Source organism: Populus nigra, chromosome 1 (genome assembly GCF_951802175.1).
Source record: "Populus nigra chromosome 1, ddPopNigr1.1, whole genome shotgun sequence".
NCBI lineage: Eukaryota > Viridiplantae > Streptophyta > Magnoliopsida > Malpighiales > Salicaceae > Populus > Populus nigra.
This window is the reverse complement of record NC_084852.1, coordinates 3,935,781-3,947,311: the sequence shown is the minus strand read 5'-3', so window position 1 is coordinate 3,947,311 and position 11,531 is coordinate 3,935,781. Positions and strand designations below refer to the sequence as shown.

General features: G+C 32.1%; 1 protein-coding gene across 2 annotated transcripts; it reads left to right on the top strand.

Moving 5' to 3' along the window:
- Positions 1-8,810: 8,810 nt before the first annotated feature.
- Positions 8,811-11,263, top strand: LOC133680965 (uncharacterized). Of its 2 annotated transcripts, none has more exons than XM_062104037.1 (3): positions 8,811-8,966; positions 9,603-10,534; positions 11,022-11,263. In XM_062104037.1, the coding sequence occupies exon 2, from the start codon at positions 9,658-9,660 to the stop codon at positions 10,525-10,527; it is 870 nt and encodes a 289-aa protein (XP_061960021.1). In that variant the 5' UTR covers positions 8,811-8,966; positions 9,603-9,657; the 3' UTR covers positions 10,528-10,534; positions 11,022-11,263. The 2 variants fall into 2 exon arrangements, with proteins under 2 accessions (XP_061960021.1, XP_061960020.1); XM_062104036.1 differs by having other exon boundaries at positions 10,999-11,263.
- The last annotated feature ends 268 nt before the right edge of the window (positions 11,264-11,531 follow it).

The window sequence follows — 11,531 nt, the reverse complement described above, 5'->3', positions numbered from 1 at the left end:
GTTTTATTTATTTGCTCAGAACTCTTCCTAATACATGATTAACCAATAATATAGTGTTTGTTTGCATCAATAACACGATTTCAATAGCTTTTAATTCTAGAATTTAGGTTTAGAACCAAAACCAATTTTGATAAAATTGTGACGTTTTAGTGATAGCTAAAGTAATTGGATGCTAGATTATTGATCCTTGCATGATTTCCAACATGTATGTGCCTTCATTGTGACCAAATGCGGTCTAATTTGGAACCCTTGTTGCTTGGTTCGTTTCAGGTGTTCATCATGTTTTTTATTATTATTTTTTTGTTTAATCTGTTTGGTTTGCCATAATTTTGTTTAAGGGGTTTTTAGGTTTACGCGTGTGTTTGGCAACCACCGACCCGATAAAAAAAATAGATCAAAAAGTTTAATATCCTGTTTGGTTTACCATAATTTTTGTCATGCAATTTTTGGGTTTAAGAGTGTGTTTAACAAACACTCTTTAAGTCTATTTTTTATAATTTTATTACAAAAAAAAAATAGTTTTTTTTGTCAAACAAAGCCTAAAAAAATAAAAATAATTAATTATTTTTTTCTTCCATATGACTAAAAATCCTAAAGTTATTTAAGCATTTTAAAATAAATCTAAAATACTTTGATATGTTTTGAAAAAATCTAAAGGATTTTGACCTGCATTTTAAAAATACCAAAACTTTTTATTTTTTTCTTTTAATATGCGAGATTATAAACTTATAGGTAAAACATATTCCTGTTATTAAATAAGAAGATAATTTTTTTGTTGGCATTAGAACGATTACGTTTTTTTAATTTGATAAGATAAAGACCTCCTTACTGAAAAGGATTTTTCTTAAACCTTAGATAACAAACGATTAGACTATCAACATAACTTTTTCTTAGTTTATATCAAACAAATAAACAATGCAATTTACCTCAGGTAAGGCATATTATGAGTGTTAATACCTTTTCTTTACGCAATCAACCCTCTTTTCTAGATTCTAAGACCAATTAGGGTTTGTAGTCACCAAAATACTAGGTGGCGACTCTCAATCTCTTTTTTATACTAATAAAAGGCAAGAATTCTTTATCTTTTCCACCCATTTAAATAATATATACCATTTAAAAATCCACACAAATTAGGTCCTCTAAATTTTTCGAATAATCAATTTTCGAACACTAGTTCATTTGTGTTATTTTTAGTCCCTAATTAGAGAGAAAAGAAAGACAGAGTCACTAGATTTCAGTGAACAAAGAGAAATTTATTATTAGCTCCATTTCTTGCCATCAAAAATGGGTTTGCTTGGTATCCGTGGATTCCATTAGATGAGAAGGACTTCATGATATTGTTTAGAGTCTTGATGTTGCAAGAAAAACTAGATCAGAGTCAAAGAAAGCTAAAACTAAACCTATTTGATTTTGGGTTTTTGGACCTTTTTGTTTTTTGTATTTAGAGTTGATGGAATGGTTTATATTAGGGTGATGGTAAAGTGTTTTTGAGTTGAAATAGCTTGAAAATTAGGTTTTTTGGGCAAAAGACAAGTTGCCTTGATTTTTCCAACCACCATTATCGTAGCCAGAATCTGGGGTTACAGACGACACGTTATTAGCCTTGGTGGGTAACTTGTTGCCTGCTTATTGTTTTTCAAGAAAATAGGTTGCCTGTCCCTTTAAAAAAATTAAAATAAGCTTAGGTCTGCTAGCCTAGGCTTAAAGGCTCACTAATGCTATGGGCTCTTCATTTCAGTAGCCCAAACGCACTGAGTCATGAACCTGCAAGTCTGGGTTTTTTTCTCTTTATTTTTTTTAAAGGTTAAATATAAATTTAAGGGCAAGAAATATTGAACTTGATTGAGTTCAAAGTCTAGGTCACGGGTTTAACGAGTTAAGTTATAACAACCGAGCAATTATTTTTTTCTAATATCGCTTTTTTTAACAAGTATTTTTTATATATATTTTTTAAAAAATAATTTTAAAATTTATGTTTAAATTAATATCCTTCATCAATGATTTTTTTATTATTATTTAACCTTTTTCGGATTTAAATTGTTTTTTAATGGTACTGTTGTACGTATTTATTTATTTTTAAAATTATTATGATTCATCAATAATTTTTTTAAAATCTTTTTTTATACAATAAATTTATTTTAAAAAATAAAAAATATTTATTTATTTTCAAAAAATATTTCTGATATATGTATTCTTGCATAATATTGTTTTTCACTTTTATTCTATTTAATCAATTTAATATGTGTATCTATTTTTAATATCATTTGATTGAATAAAAAAATAATTTTAATAAATAAATTCAGTAAATACATTCAATTTTTCTATTTTATTTTTAGTTATCGTTAATATCTTTTTTCTCGTTTATTACTACATATAGTTCTCAATTTATTTGATTACATGTGTCATAACCTAATTTTTGAATTTTCAAAAACAAATGAAAACAATGAAATGAATGAAGAATAATTTAAAATTTGGGTCAAGACAACACAAATTAAAAGTTTGGTGACTTAATTAAACTTTGGATTAGTTTAATTAATCAAATCAAGAGCTTAATTGAAGAATTGATAAGTTTTGGGACTTAATTAAACTTTGATTTAATTAATGAATGCAATCAGGGGCTTAATTGAAGAAATATCAAAGTTTCGGGCTGATTAGAGACAACATTGCAAGAAATTAAAGTCCAAGGACCGTTTTGTAAATAGTGCTATAATTAAGGGACCCAATTGATAAATGTCAAAAGTTAAGAGGGGTAAATTGGAAATTTCGATTACAGGAGAAAACGGTGCCGTTTCAAAGCAAACCGTTTGTCTCCTTCATCCCACATCCCACCGATTCAGCAGAAAATGGCTCCAGATCGTGGGTCACGTCCCACACGATGCATGATTCCTGTTGTTCCTCATTCACACAAGGAATGATCCACGTTCTCTGGCTTTATAAAATCCAGAGAAAGGAGAAGAAGTGGGGGGCAGAACAACACAGGAGCTGGAAAAACAAAGAAAAATTAGACGAAGACATGGAGGAAGAGCGAAACAGAGAGGGGAGGACAACGAACGAAGAACGACGAAAAAACAGGACCATCAACAAGGGGAGAAACCCAGAAACAGATACAGGGGAGCCGAGAACCGGCAAAAAAAAATCCAGTACAATTCACGAAGAACGGGAGGACGAAAACACAGACACAAACGGGAGGGCTTGGAAGCTGAGAAAAGTCGTAAGAAAACAAAAGGAGAACCCGAAAGCGCCGACAGACGAAGAAGAGAATCACCATCGTCTTCAAACGCCAGCTTCGCCTCTAATTAGCCCAGGTAAGTATCTTCTCTTTGTTTTTCTTCTGCTTTTGCAACAACTCAATAGTAGTGGGAAGGTACACGCGTGATTTAATTCACGCGTGCCTCTTCCCAACAGTGCCCAGCCGGGTCACTGGCTTGGGCCAGTGACCGGGCTGGGCCGACTGGGTCCATCCCCTCCGTACAGGCTGGGTCAGATTCACCCAAAAAAACTCCAGCCCAATCTAATTTGGGTTAAGGGTGTGTTTTGCAAAGCACACCCTTATGCTTTACCCCTTGTTTTCATCCTTTTTTATTTTGATATCTAATCAATGAGCTTCTTTGTAATATCAGAAAATTTCAAAAATATTTGTGAGTCCTTTTGAATTTATTTGTAGGTCCTTTATATTTTTTTTTATGTATTTCACTGTATAATTAATCTGTGAATTTTTATTGTGAAATGCAAATCTAGTGTATAATACTTTTTTTAAGAGAAAAATAAAAAATATGCATGCATTGATTTAAATTTATTTTATTCATCGATGTCAGAGTCAGAAATATCATACATTTTGTTTTTTGGTTACGTAATATTTACCAACACTAGAGGTGGAAGTATCCGTAGTTGAATATTCACTGACGCTAAAGTCAGGAATATTACAAGTAAACCATAATAGTATAAACCAATAAACTTTTAGCAATTTAAGACAAAACCAACAATGCAACCTGCCACAAGCAGGACGTTTAAAAAGTGATAATATTTTCTCTTTCACATAACTAGTCTCATACCATAAAATCTATGTTAACCAGTTAAGGTTCCTAGTGATCATAATATTAGATGGCGACTCCTTACACAAGATTTTACATATTTGAAAACAAGATGTCAAAAATATGTTCTTTCCATTGAATTTAATTTTTTAAGGTTGTTGTGATATCGGGTATGATAACATGTATGTATAAGCTTTTCAATTTACTCTTTAAAATTTTTTATATACAAAAATGCATTGAAAAAGCATGCATATAAAAATTGTTTCTAAGATAAAAATATATTTGACCCGCAGGTGACCTGTTGTCTAGTTTGTTTATCAAAAAACAAATTGAAGCAAACAACATGAAGCGACAAAAAAAAAAGGCCTGGTCAGGTGGGCCTACCCTGGCAGGCCCGTGTATTGACCCTAAAGACATGGGTCAGACATGTTGGGCAGGCTTGCTAGGCCCAACAACACTTAGCATTTTCTTTATTTCTTTTTTTTTTGTTTCTAATTTAGTTTAAAGATTAATGCTTGTTTTTATATGTTTTTTTTTAAATGTTTATTTATATTTAGATTAATATCCTTTCTTTCTTTTATTTTATTTAAAGAGTATCGAATAATGGTTATTTTTTAGTTATGCATTTTTTAAGAGATTTTTTTTTATTTAGCAATGTTTTTTTCTTAATCTTTTGTATAGATGAACTTTATTTTTGAAAATAAAAAAACTTTATTTTCAAATAATATTTCTAATAAATGCAACCATGAATTCTTTTCACTCCTATTTTATTCAATCAATTTAATGTGTGTCTATTTTTATTATTATTTGATTGAATAAACATATTATTTTATTAAATAAATTTAGCAAATGCAACCGGGTAAATATCATTTCTTGCAAAATTAAATATCTTGATTTATATTTGTCTCTTGATTTTTTTCATTTTTATTTTTAGTTATTATTTATGTTTTTTTTCATTTATTAACACACATTCTCGATTTATTTGATTACATGTATGCATAAAAAAAAATTATTTTCACTTATAATTTTTAATTACAAAAACATGTAAAAACAAATTGTGTAAAAAATTTCTTATTGGGAAAAAAAATATCTAACCCGCAGCAAAGCTCGGGTCAAGTATCTAGTACAAATTAAAAGCTCATTGAAAGAGTCAAGTCCATCTTAATCAGGTTAGGCTTCATTTGTAATTTTTTAATAATTGGTGTCTAGCTTAATTAGTATCTTAGATAGCGTTTGGTTATTGTTTCGAGATAAAAAAGACAAAGATATAATTGTGTTTAGTAATTACAAATGAAGTATGTTTAGTAATGATATACAAGACAAAGTAATTGTATTTGTATCATATTTGGTTATAATGAACAAGACAAACTAAAATATGAAAAAAAAAAACTTATTTTATCCTTAATATGAATTGTTTCCAGACTTATATATTTTAAAAAATAATTAGATATTTTTTTTACTTTAGTTTATATTAAGTATTGAAATTAATAATATTATAATAATGCTAGTTATGAAATCATGACTAACTTGATAGGTTAACCCGGAGCCTAGATTAGTCCGAGTTTAAGAAACAAAATAGGAATGATTAACTCAACTTGACCAGGTCAGAAACTCAGGTTAACCGAGATAAAACACAGATAAAAAACCCGTTGACTTTTTTTGAAAAACAATGGTCAAAATAAGGTTATTGTGACTATTTTTTAAAGAAAATTGGGTTAGCTGGGTTGAGCCTCCTGAATCGTGACCAGAACCTTGCCTCTAGTCGACTCTTGAACTAAATTTTAAAACTATGATAATAACAAATTTTATTCTTGCATTGACTTGGTCAACCCGTGTTGACCCTTTCAACCTGTAATTTAGGCCTTGCTTCAGTTGACTCTTAAGTCGGATTTTAAAACTATGATAATAATAAATTTTATCCTTACATTAACTTGGATCAACTCGAGGTGACTCTCTTGATCAATGCCTCGGGTTGACATCCGAATCAAGTTTTAAAACTATGATAATAATCGTTTTTATTTTATGTCGACCCTTCTGACACGTGATTTGAGCCTTACACCAGGTCGACCCCCAAGACAGATTTAAAATTATGATAATGATCACTTTTGTCTTTATATTAACCCAAATCAATGGTCAACCCCACTCGTGACCCTAGACTAAGGTCCCTAGTCATGTCTTTCATCGACCTCTGAATCAGGTTTTTAAAATATGATAATAATTATTTTTATTCATACACTAACTCGGGTTAACTTGGATCAATCAAACCTTTGATTGGGATCTCGACCAGTGACCCGAGATTTGTCCCCGATAAACCTCCAAGTTGTGTTTTAAAACTAGGATAATAATATTTTTTTTATCCATACATGTCTTACTTAAACAATATTAGAATAGAAAGTTTTTTACAAGAATATTTTAGAAATAAAAAATATTGTCTTTGAAGATATATCATTTTTGTACCTTCTATTTTAAAAATATATTTAAAAAACATCTACCTTTTCTTTTTATAATCATAGTTATTGTTGATTTTCTTTAATGTCAATGATGTGATGAAATAAAATGATATGTTTTAATTTTTTATAAAAAAATTATTGATTCATATTTTGAGGTGGTCAATCAAACATATCAAATTATTTTTTAGGAAACATATAGATCTATTAGGGCCTACAAAGAACTCATCAAATTTAATATATATTAATTTGAGACAAAGAACGATTTAAAAAAAATGAGATGAAGGGGAAAAAAACACTAAAGAAAAGAAGAGTAAAGCTAAGAAGAGAGGGTAAAAATTAGAGAAAGAGAAAACAATAATATTTAATTTGTTTTCTTAATTCATCAAAGTTGACAACAAAAAACTATATATATAAATATAGTAAAACCCCAAAACAACTAATAATTAGGATTTTAGTCATTAAATAAGATTTTCCAACTATATAATATAAATAAAATCTAATTAACAAACCCAAATAAAAATACAATAATATGGGCATAAACGTACTGAGTTTCTCAACCACGTCTAGAAACTTGAAAGACACCGAAGAAATATTTTATCGGCGTGTATACAACATTTCATTGGTCATTTACATAACCGACAAAGTTACCAAAGAAAACATATCTTCAAAAAACGTTTTGTAGGGGATTTGTTATCCATCAGCAATTCAGTCGACATTACAAATTACCAATGAAAAGGTCGATGGAATATTGATGCCAAAGAAATAAAATGCACTGACTAGATTTTATTGGTCATGCCATTAGTAAATAAATTATTAATGAAATATTATGTAACCTATTGTGTTGGTACAATCTTATTGTTGTTGATGGAGTAGGCGACCAAAATTTGCCGTAAAATGTCCATCGCTAAGTTCATCGAAGATTTTAAAACTTCTTAAGAATTTTGTAACTTGATGAAATAATGCCTCTATGGTTAATGGAATCACCGACTAATGTTTTTATTTGATGGTGATTCTGTTAGAAAATTAGAAATATTTTTTTAGCTATGTAGTTGTTAAATTAAAAAAAAATCACAATAACACCAAACACTATCAATTTTATTAAACACCAAGATTATTAATTTGAAGGTAGAGGTGAAGTGAGGGATATCCTGGACCAAAAGGACCGACTTGAGGAGCAAGATAATGTGAAGCCATATGATATTCCATCATTTTCTCTGAATTCCACCTATTTTTTTTTTAATATGGCTTTCTTTTTTTCTTTTAATTTGGCTACCCTCTCCTCGACCTGTTCTAGGATCCTCAATTAGGATTCTGGCATTGATTGGCTTGTGCTAGACTGTTGTATGCATAGAGTCAAAGCAATACAACCTAACTTTTCTCTAATCGATGTTATAGGCATTCATAAACTCGATTTCTATTGAATCCATCGGTTGCTCCAGCTTCCAACTCCAATCGTAGGATCGTGATAAAGATAGGTGGTAAAAGCATCTTATCCATGTTTTTCAAACATTGCAGCGTTATATTCATACAAAATTAAAAAAAATATCAATTATAATTAAAAGAATTCTAAAAGTTACAAGAATTAAAAAAAAAAACTTACAACAAATGCATCAACTTTGTTATCTACAAACTTCTTATTCTCTTTCCCTTTATCCGTTTTTCTTATATAACTCCATCAGAATAGACTCGAGCATAGGTTGTTGTTTCTGCAAAATAAATAACCAGCCTCACTCAATCATAATTTGACTTGATGATAAATACTCATGCAATGACCAAAAATTTACTATGAGTTCTGCATTATTCCATAATTATTAATCAAAATATTTTAAAAGTTCAAAAAAACTAATTGTATTTACATTTAGTTTTTAATTTAAAGGGATATTACGTTAACATTCACTTGAATAACTAAGATTTATTCTCATTGCATTCATTACTATACTCTTATAAAAAATATTATTATCATTCATAAATCCATATGTCACGCATGTGTGGTATCATGAGAATTATTACAACAAATTATACTATATCTTTTTCCAATTACATTTCAAGCAAGCCATTCACGTGCCATATCTAATTTTATATATTTATATAAAATCTCCTCTTCAGTTTTTTTATAGAAATAATAAAAAGATTCCATACTATGATTACAAGGGAAAAAAAAAACCAGGTCGGTTTATAAATTTACACACAGTAATAAATATTAATAGTCATCATCATCAACGGACCAAATATTATTTGACCAAGATCAGCGGCTGAAAATTCTCAAGAAACTCCCTGCACTACACCAGATTATTTGTTTTCTACTTGGACCCCTTTACCCCTAGTGGCGTGTCCTAATAAAACCCTCGCTCCCTCCCTCCTCACTCGAAAAACCACATAAACCCTAATTTTTACAGATTCCATTTCTCAGTAACCAGAAATCAAACCCTAGAAAACGAAGGTTACAGGTTGAAAGAGGGTTCTTGATAAGAGCCAACATTTACAGGTTTGTGTCGTTTCTTTTTTGGATTTTTTTTTTGGCGTTTTTTTGGCAAACGTTTTGATTCTTGTAACTGTATTGTTTGTTCATTTCTCAGCTTAATCCTTGTGGTTTTATTGCCGTGTTTTATGTTTTACGAGATGGGTTATTGATGTTTTATGAAATGGGTGAGTAGCGATTGAAACCCAGATTTGGTTTTGTTGAAAATTGGGATTTTTTGGTTTATTTTTTGTTTTATTTAATGGGTTTTTCGGTTTTGTGATAATGGGTGGATTGGAATGGTAATTGTAGCAAGGTTTTGTTTTTTTTGGTGCTTGAATTTTTTAATCTAGAGTAGAATAATTGAATTTGTGAAGAGAAAATTTCAGTGTTTGTGAAGAAAAATGAAATGTAGCTGTTAATCTCATGTCGAATTGTTAAGTAATTTTTCTGGCTTTTTTTTTTTTTAATTTAGTTAAGAACAGTTGATCTATTGTTCCAGTTATTTAATCTATGTAGAACTGAAAGAAGATTTCTTTTGCTGCTCTGTTCTTGTCTTGTTGTTCTTGTTGCATTCCTGATTTAATGGTTGTATTGTAGGTAGCTCTTGTTTTTGGATTTGTGTTAAGACCATAATTGTTGATTTTGTTGAATTTACTGCAGGCAACATTTTGTCATATAAAGATATTCTTGCTGAAGAAACCCCAGATTTGCAAAAATGTCGATGTCAAAGAGCTCTAAGATGCTCCAATACATAAACTACCGGATGCGTGTGACCATCCAAGATGGTCGGCAGCTGGTAGGGAAATTCATGGCCTTTGATCGCCACATGAACCTTGTACTTGGTGATTGCGAGGAGTTCCGCAAGCTCCCACCAGCAAAGGGCAAGAAGAACAATGAAGAGCGTGAGGACCGCCGAACACTTGGCCTTGTTCTTCTTCGTGGTGAAGAGGTCATCTCTATGACTGTTGAGGGCCCTCCTCCTCCTGAAGAGTCTCGCGCCAAGGCTGTCTCTGCTGCAGCTGCTTCTGGTCCTGGTCTTGGTCGTGCTGCTGGCCGCGGAATTCCCACTGCTCCTCTTATTCAAGCCCAGCCTGGCCTTGCAGGTCCTGTTCGTGGTGTGGGTGGGCCTTCCCCTGGCATGATGCAGCCACAATTCATGCGCCCCCCAGTCCCACAACATTCTGCTCCACCCATGACTTACCCTGCATCAAGTGCTCCACCACCTGGTGGTGCACCTGTGGTCCGACCACCTGGCCAGATGCCTCCTGGACCATATCCTGGTCAGGGTCCACCAATGGGTCGGGGTCCACCACCACCAGGTCCACTACAATTTTCTGCTAGGCCCCCCCAGGGTTTCCCAATGCCACCACAGTTTGCCCAGAGACCTATGGGAATGCCACCCCAGGGACAGGCACCAATGATGAGAGGACCACCTGCTCCACCAAGACCTGGAATGCCAGCACCACCTCCACCCCGTCCTGGGATGCCACCTCCACCTGGTGGTCATGTTCCTGTTTTTGGACCACCTCGTCCGGGAATGCCGCCACCTCCCAATGCCCAACAGCAGCAGAATCAGCAACAATAGAGATTAGGTATGCCTTCTTTTGATGTCTGGATTAATGGATTTTGAAGGTCTACTTGCTTTTCAATCTCTTAGGCCTGGAGATTTATGTGAAGTTGACGGGCTTGTGTTTATTTAATTAGATTAATGGAATGGATTTATTTACAGCAATATTTCTTTTTCTATTTCTTTCATAGTAATATTGTCAGCAGCTGTTACTTTCAATATTCTGATATTCTGTTTGTTTAGTTTTGACTTCTGTTTAGACTTTACTACTTGGGTAACTGGATTTGAGTTTATAGTTTCTTCGAGAACAGAATTGTTGAGAACATGAACTTAGTCAGAGTTTTTGTGTTTCTATTCTGATGTACATTGATCATTCGGATGCGTGCTTAATTAGAAAGTCAAATTTAGGTGCAGTGAGCAGTAAATATTTCATTTTATACCTGGTGAAGCTAGCTAGCTATAACTGGTTTTCACTAATGACCCTTTCAGTTTGGTATTCTGCTGGAGTTTAGGTCTTGGTTTAAGATCTCAGCTTGGAAGGAACTCAGCTTGGAAGGAATTCAGAATCATTGAGCTTGTTGTGTTTTTAGGAAATGGAAGTTCCAAAATTTTGTGAATAGTTGCTTACTTTTTTTTTATGAATGAGTGAACTGTTGTTCTGTCTTTTGAAGATGGAAAATTGTGACGAACCATTCTAAATTTTCACCCTAAAGTGTGTTCAATGCAGTGTTAGTCTCTGTTTTCAATTGTCTTATCATCAGGTTTTGTTATCTCAAGTGTCTGCAGATTTTGCTAACTTGATGTTTGATCTGGATAGTTATGTCTGGCATATGTTCTCTGACTAAGTAGAATGTACTTTGCTTACGAAAGCCTTTATTTGTTAGCTATGCCACAAAACTATGAGTTTGTAGAGGTATAGAAACCATATGTACAGATCTATTAGATTCTTTATTTATGTTTGGATAGTTAGAGATGGTGGGATACAAAGTGATTAATAGCTTCATTGTACCAATGGAATGTGG